The following is an 8,385-nucleotide window of genomic DNA, read 5'->3' on the forward strand; positions in this document are numbered from 1 at the left end:
CACTAACCATCTAATGTTGTGTTTCATTTTGATTTTCATATTTTGTGTGATGCATTGTTAATAGCTTTGTTTTGAGAAAAATAAAAAAAAATTGAAAAATTTTAAAAACTAAAAAAACAAATGCATGTAGTTTTGCATATTCATTATTGTGTTTAGAATTGAGTCTAGAAGCATTTAGCATGCATATGCATTTGGGATGATCATGAAATTGCCTTGTTAGAAGTAGAGTCTTAGGATTGAACCCACATCCCTCATTTATAGTTCATTGGTGTTTGATTAATCTTTGGTAAAAAATGAAGAATCTAAGTTTTAAAGCATTGAGTCACTTGAAAGCACTTTTTTCTAGTGTAAAGCTTGTATGATCATTGTTGCATCTGTCTATTATATGGACTTTAATTTGATCTTTAAAATATCTTGCATATGGCCTATGAATGCTAGCTCATGGAACTTTCATTTGGGTTAACAACCTCTATTTGCCACTCTATTTTAATTAACCCAATCTCTTGCCATACCTATGAACCCCAAGTTTTTCTTTCAAGACTTATATTGATTTACTGAGTGAGGCATCTTTGTTGATAATGCTATAGGTTGTGAAATCTTGAGAGTATTGAGAATGACAAAGAACTGGCTCTTGTTTTAGCTAGGTTTAGAATCATTAGAACTAATTAATGGGAATGGTTTTGAAAGAAATAGAAAACAGGAATGGTTAGAATGTTGATTTGGGTTCAGGTTTGGGAACAAAAGAAAACAAGAAGGGAAAGAAAGGTTTACTTGGTCAAAAGAAAAGAAAAGAAAAGTCTCTAAAAGTTTGGTTAAAAGCTCCAAGTCTCAAAGAAAAGAGATATTAAGTCTTGTTATAGTCTCCTAAGATTGGAGTATAGCAAATAAAAAAGAAAGAAAGGAAGCTAATGTTTAAAATAAAGAGTAGGCTTAGAGATTTATAAAAAGAATAAGACCAGAAGTTACAGAGGGAGTTTAAGAGCTTAAAGTCTAGTTTTTGGGTTGAAAAGAAAGAAAAGAAGGATGAGAAAAGGGTAGAAAAGCTTCTAGGTGGGTAGAAAATCAAGCGCTAAGCTTTGTTCTCAATCTTAGATTGGTTTCACAACTGTCTAGTGTTCCTTCTTGTTTGAGAGTACACCACCTAAAGACACCTTTGCCAACCCACTTTAAAAAGCCTTTCCTCTTAAACCAATTGAGCTTAATTTGTTTTCCATTTGCAAGAAAACACCAAACACTTTAAAGAATGTGAAAGAGATGTTCAATAAGATTGCAAGTCTTTGCCAATAGGTAGAAGGTGAACTAGTGCATTGTGATAAGCTTAGAAAAATATTTGTAAACACTTTGATTTATCTTAGCACCATTGAATTGCATTTAAGGACTGTGGTTTGAATCCTTTGTCTCATGCTCTTATGTTCTGAGTCCCATTTTTTTAAACTTCTCTCCTTTGTTTCCACTTAGTTTTTGCTAGAGGACTAGCAAGAGATAAGCTTAGGGGAGTTGATATACTCTATATTTACTGTTTTATCATGGTTGTTATGTTCCATTGTATTGTGTTTCACTAGTATTTTCATTGTGTTTTGTTGCATTTAGTGTCCAAGTGAGTCTTCTTGCATTTTAAAGGTTCTATAGTGTATTTGTCAATACTTTGGTGTGTTTTTGTGTGTCTTTTGAACCATTTCAGATTAATATAATAGAAGACACAGATTTGAATGCAAACAAGATGATTGATGATTCGGAACTAGTATGCAGTCCCTCAAAGATCGACTCGTACGAAGACCTTTCCTTTTGATTTAGCTCCAGAGTTCTTCATCAAAGTTATTGAAATTGGAGTAAGCTTTGCAATGGAGGTTATTTAAGTCCAATCGGATGTGCGTGTAAAGAGTTATACCTGTTTTAGTAAACGTATATACAGCCAGAGCGAAGACTGGAGCCACAGGACAAAACAATCGACCATTTGGTCGATCTTGTGGTCAATCAACTTGATCTAGACTTGAACAAACCCCCAAACTTCAACAATCGACCATTTGGTCGATCAGATGGTCGATCAACCTAAGCTAGACTTGACCAGACTTCCGAGACTTGACAGATCGACCAAGCGATCGACCAATGATCGATCAAATGTTATTTTTGAAACCAAAACCCAGTTTGTTCTGGTTTTCTCTGATTTGTTTAATTCTAATGCGGTTTGTTCCGGTTTAGTTTCCTATTTTCCTATAAATACACTAACTACTCATTAGGAGAGACTATCTTTTTGCTTAGCAATTTTTAGGGTTCTTAAGTTTGTTTATCAAAGTTTGTTGGATCTTTTGTTTATTTTCCATTTTTTAATAGTAATTTTTTTTTTCATTTCTCCTATTCTACAATCTCTAATTATGACATCACAAAGATAACACTTCCACCTTTGTGTGATCATAACTATGAGTGAGTAGATCATTTAGAACTTTGGGTGTGGTAGATTAGGGAGATAGATGATTGATCTATGGTGTTTAAGGCTTTATTTACATGAATCCTTTCTTGTTTAGTGATTATAATGCGAGATTAACCTTGATCATGTTAATTCTAGATATTAGGACATTCTATGCCTAGAAGATGTTTGATGAAATTCCTGAGCTTAGGACTTCTATTCAAGAGCTTTACATTCCTATCCAATGGAAATTGATGATTAAGGTACTTAGTGGTATTTAGACTGGTTTATAATGCATGCTTATCTTGTGATTGCTTTTGGAAATTGTTGATGATTACTTGATTAGCATAGGATATCTATTATGGAAGTAAATTGATTTGCACTAGTGTTCTTAGCCTAAGGATTGTTTTGGATTGTTGCTTAGACATCTAGGATTGATTAGCTATCTCCCAAGTCATCAACCTTGTCCAAGGTTCATTTGTTCTATCTTGATTTAAAGCAGTTTTAAGTTTGTTTTTCCATTGCTTTGTGTTCTCTTTCTTTTGCCTTGTTTAACTTTGCTTGTTAGTTAAGTTGTTATATAAAACCAATCATTTTTTTTTTTTGCACCAACCAATCATTTGTTATTAGCTTAGATTAAGCATTCATGTCCTAGTGTGATGATCATTGCAAACTGAAGTTCGATAATTTAATTGATTAAAGTACTACATCATATATAGGTGAGGGTAATAAAATCGAGGTTAGCTGTGTTTTGCTAAGGGGGCGAAAATTAGAGGGATTAGGGTTTGGTCTTTCGTGTTGACAAAGTTTGCCTCCCGGCGCCAGTAGGCTGCTCGGTTTGGGATGTCGGATTCCATGGTGAGTCCTCAGGAGACATCCAGTGCGATGAGGAAGGAGTCCTGGGTTTCAATGGTTCAGAATAAAAAGGTTCTACGGAAATTTGATGTTACTATCAATTCTTCAGAGCGGAGTGATTCGGTGGACATCCCTGATGAAGTTCTTGATAACTCTACACCGCTCTGGGATGACTTTCTCCTTGGTAAGTTCTTGGATACTGCTCCTCATGTTGGCAAAGTTCATGTGATTTTGAAGAAGATCTGGAAACAGGGGACTGAGTTTCCCAAGATTGATGTTTATGAAGTCAATGCTACGACGTTACGGTTTAAGGTCTCTGATCCTATTCTCAGATCTAGGATACTTAAATGCGGTATGTGGAATATTGCTGAGGTATCGATGGTCATCTCAAGGTGGTCTCTGGTTACTGAAAAAGAACAACCAGAGGAAAAATCTATACCCCTTTGGGTCCATTTGAAGAAGGTTCCGCTGCATTTATTTTCTTGGGAGGGGCTGAGTTTCATCGCTAGTGCAGTGGGCTCTCCTGTCCGGTTACATCCTGAGACAGTAGCATGCTCTAACATTGATGTTGCAAAAGTTTTCGTCAATGCTGATTTATCTAAGGTGCCACCGAAGAGTATTTCCTACTCTAACAATGGTAAGAGTTTCTCGGTTGACTTTCATTATCCATGGTTGCCTCCTCGTTGCTCTTCCTGTGAGAAGTGGGGGCATCTTGTGGCTCGATGTGGTGTTGACAAATCAGTTGTCATGACTCCGCCCATAGAGGTAACGGATCAGAACTCTGTTTTGAGTTCTGCTCCTGTTGTTGGAACGGTGCCTCTAAAAGATGTCTTACCTTTGGTACCATCTGTCACTGTTCCTGAAAAGTCAGTTACTGCCAGTGTTGTGGAGGAAGGGGTACATTCGCTAGTGGACAAGTCTGTTGCGTTGGAGGAATGGTCTGTAGTGTCACCCTCAAAAATGAGTCGTAGTCCCAGTAAGTCCTCTGCTCAACAGTCAACTATGCCCACCATTTCAGCGTCCAAGTTTGCTGTCCTTAGTGTTTCTGAGGATGAAGAGGAGGGTGAAATCTCGGATGAAGCTGCCTCTGATGTTGATGGGAAACCGTTGACTTTAGACCATGAAACCAAGGTTGGTGTCTCTTCTGAGGATGTCTCGAAACCACATGTCTAATGTCACAAATGACACGGGTCGTGGTGGACGTCCCCCATCAGTGAGAATCACTCAACATAAGCAGCAGAAGGCAATAGTGAAGCTTCAACACAGGCAACAAAGGTTAACTCCTATGTTGTTTCAAATACGAAGCTTCCTAAATTTTCTTTTTAAATGATGAGTTTCTCATGGAATGTGTGGGGTTTCAACAAAACTATTAAACATTCCGTGGTTCATGAATGGACTAGCAATAATGAGATGCAATTTGGTTGTCTCTTGGAGACACGAGTCAAGGAAAGGAAAGAAACTAGACTAGCATCTTCTGTTTTTAGCAACTGGTCTTTTCTGTCAAATTATGAATATCATCGGTTAGGTCATATTTGGGTGCTTTGGCGACCTACAGTCCGTCTAACACCGGTTTTAAAAAGTGATCAAATCGTTACTTGTTCTATTATGTTGGAGAGAGAATCTGAGGAATTTTTTTGTTCTTTTGTTTATGCAAAGAACTTGGTTGAGGAGAGAAGGAGTTTGTGGGAAGATATGTGCCACCATAAGGACTCACTACTTTTTCAAAACAAACCATGGATCATCATGGGTGATTTTAATGAGATATTGAATGGAGAAGAGCATTCTGGATACCCCCATTTAGCTGCATTGCCTCCAGGTATGTTTGAGTTTCAAACAGTCGTGACTCACTGTAATTTGTCGGATATGGGGGCTCAGGGGCCTTGTTTTACCTGGTGTAACAAACGTGAAGATGGTTTAATTTGTAAAAAACTAGACCGTGTCCTCATTAATGATGTGTGGCTCCATCGTTTCCCGTGTTCCTACTGTGTATATGAAGCTGGAGGTTGTTCGGACCATCTCCGTAGTCGTATCCAGTTTGATGCAGGAACACCTGCTTTGAAACGACCTTTTAAATTCGTTAATTCTGTGGCTCTTTCGCCGGAGTTTTTACCTATGGTTCAGTCTTTCTGGGATGGCACTACCCCGTTATTTATATCCACTACTGCAATGTTCCGGTTCACTAAAAAGCTTAAGGGTCTGAAGCATGAAATTCAAACCTTGACTCGAGATACTATGGGGGACTTGGTTAAGAGAACAAAAGATGCTCACATTGACCTATGTGCAAAACAAGTTGTAAACTTAGCTCATCCCACGATTGATGCAATGCAGGCTGAGGCAGAAGCTTATGCACACTGGCAACAACTCGCTGAACTAGAGGAGGGACTCCTGAAGCAGAGATCCAAACTACACTGGCTCCAGGTTGGTGATATGAATAATCGTGTCTTCCATAATGCAGTCAAGCTTTGGGATAGCAAGAACTCCATTTGTGAGATACATTGTGAGGATGGCTCTATTGTCACTACTCAATCTGATATCAAAGATGAGGCAGCTAGGTTCGTCTTGACTTTCCTTGGTCACCAACCAAGTGATTTTGCGGGTGCCACGGTTGAATTTTTATAGTCCCTGTTGTCTTTCCGATGCAGTGAACTTAATCGTACTATGTTAATTCGGGATGTAACAGATGAAGAGATCCGGAGTGTCCTCTTCTCGATGCCTGCAAATAAGAGTCCAGGGCCAGATGGTTATACAAGTGAGTTTTTTAAAGAGGCATGGCCCGTATTGGGGAAGGATTTCACTGTTGCCATTCAATCCTTTTTCCACAAAGGTTTTCTCCCTAAAGGTATTAACACCACCATTCTTGCATTGATCCCCAAGAAAGACTATCGTCCCATCTCCTGTTGCAATGTCATATATAAAGTGATATCTAAGATCCTTGCAAACCGCCTTAAGGTATTGCTCCCTGACATTATTTCTTCGAACCAAACTACTTTTGTAAAAGACCGGCTCCTCATGGAAAACGTTCTCCTTGCATCGGAACTGGTTATAGATTATCACAAGGATGACATTTCTCCAGGCTGTGCCATGAAGATAGATATATCCAAAGCACTCGATTCTGTACAATGGTCTTTTCTGCTCAATACACTCCAGGCTTTAGGTTTTCCTCCCACATTCATCCACTGGATCCGACTGTGTATCTCCACGGTAACCTTCTCAGTTCAGGTGAATGGAGAGTTAGCTGGTTTCTTTGGCAGTGCTCGTGGTTTGAGGCCGGGTTTCTCTCTCTCCCCATACCTGTTCGTAATCTGCATGAACATCCTCTCTCATCTGATCAATAAAGCAGCAACTGAACAAAGATTTGGTTATCACCCTCGATGCCATAATCTCCTCCTCACACACCTCTGTTTTGCAGACGACCTTATGGTTTTTGTTAAGGGTACTACACGATCTGTGGAATGAATCATTCAAATTTTTGATGAATTTGCTCAATATTCAGGGTTGAGGATAAGTCTAGAGAAGTCTACTCTATATATGGCTGGGATCTCTCCGGAAGTGCAGTCTGAAATACAATCGACATTTCCTTTTGAGGTAGGCTCACTCCCGGTTCGTTATCTTGGGCTACCGCTTCTCACCAAAGCGATGTCTAGAAACGACTATCAACCTCTCATAGAGAAAATTCGGAAACGAATATGCTCTTGGACGGGTCATTTTTTGTCCTATGGAGGTCAATTACAGCTCATCAAATCGGTTATTATCAGCATCACCAACTTATGGTCTTCGGCTTTCCGGTTGCCAAGTAGTTGTTTGAACGAGATTGATAAACTGTGCTCGGCTTTCTTATGGAGTGGTCCTGATCTGCAAACACATCATGCGAAAGTTGCTTGGGATGTTGTTTGTCTGCCTTATTGTGAAGGAGGATTAGGCTTGAGACCTTTGAAGGAGACTAATATTGTGTGCGGTCTAAAACTTATTTGGAGGTTACTCTCCACAAACTCGCTATGGAGTTAGTGGGTTCATGTCTGTCTCATCCGTCAAACCTCCTTCTGGGACGTTGGGGCCTCATCCTCTGGATCTTGGATGTGGCTGAAGTTGCTCAAGCTAAGGGAGTTGGCAAATCAGTTTCACTGTAAAGACATCAAAAGCGGTACCTCTACCTTTTTTTGGTATGATAGTTGGTCCGCCATGGGACGACTGCATGATATTTTTGGCAACAGAGGTTTTATCGACCTGGGGCTCCCCAAACAAGCTACTGTCAAATATGCTATGCAACACCATCGAGCCCGGAGGCTTCGTGTGGACACTCTAAATGCAGTGGAAACGCATATTGCTGCTCTCAAGGCCACGAGGAAACCTGATGTAGCAGATGTGCATATGTGGAGACACACTTCTGGCCCTAAGAAAAAATTCTCGACCCGAGACACCTGGCTACAACTGCGCACAGCAAAACATGTGCAAAGCTAGACTAAGGGTGTGTGGTTTCCTCAGGCAACACCAAAATTTGCTTTTCTGACCTGGCTCGGCATGCTTAATCGACTCTCCACGGGCGATAGACGAGTGAACTGGAATCAGTCGGTCGACACCTCCTGTTCTCTCTGCTCATCACCCTTGGAAACACGGTCTCATCTCTTCTTTCACTGCCCATACTCTCATCAGATTTGGCGTAAACTCACTTCTGGTTTTCTTGGGGTTTACTCATCCTCTGACTGGGAACTCATCAAGACTCTCATCTCTGACTCATCACTCGATCAACTTCCCTGTCTGTTGCTGCGCTGCTCTCTTCAGGTCACACTTCATACCATCTGGCAAGAACGAAACAATCGCAGGCATGGTGAACCCCCGGTCTCTGCATCTTGGCTTCACCAACGGATTGATAGAACTATTCGGAACAAGCTCCTACTCATTCAGGGTTCAGGTGATGCGATGTATGAAGATGTGCTCACACTTTGGTTTATTACCAGAACATAATTATTGTATGTTACTAGCTAAATTTCAAACTAGCTTACACTAATTGTAAAGAGAAAACATTTTTTTTGATGAATAAAATTTTACATTCATTCATTCAAAATATATATATATATATATATATATATATATATATATATATATATATATATATATATATATCTCTC

At 39.6% G+C, this 8,385-nt stretch overlaps 1 protein-coding gene across 1 annotated transcript; it reads left to right on the top strand.

The window, feature by feature from the left end:
• Positions 3,248–4,432, top strand: LOC104748652. Its single transcript, XM_010470263.1, has one exon. It carries the CDS (start codon positions 3,248–3,250, stop codon positions 4,430–4,432), a length of 1,185 nt encoding a protein of 394 aa, XP_010468565.1.

The sequence above is a fragment of the Camelina sativa genome, chromosome 2 (genome assembly GCF_000633955.1).
Source record: "Camelina sativa cultivar DH55 chromosome 2, Cs, whole genome shotgun sequence".
In the NCBI taxonomy this organism is placed as follows: Eukaryota; Viridiplantae; Streptophyta; class Magnoliopsida; order Brassicales; family Brassicaceae; genus Camelina; species Camelina sativa.

Coding starts and splice junctions, on each gene's coding strand:
- LOC104748652 (XM_010470263.1), top strand. CDS start 3,248: ATGTCGGATTCCATGGTGAGTCCTCAGGAGACATCCAGTGCGATGAGG.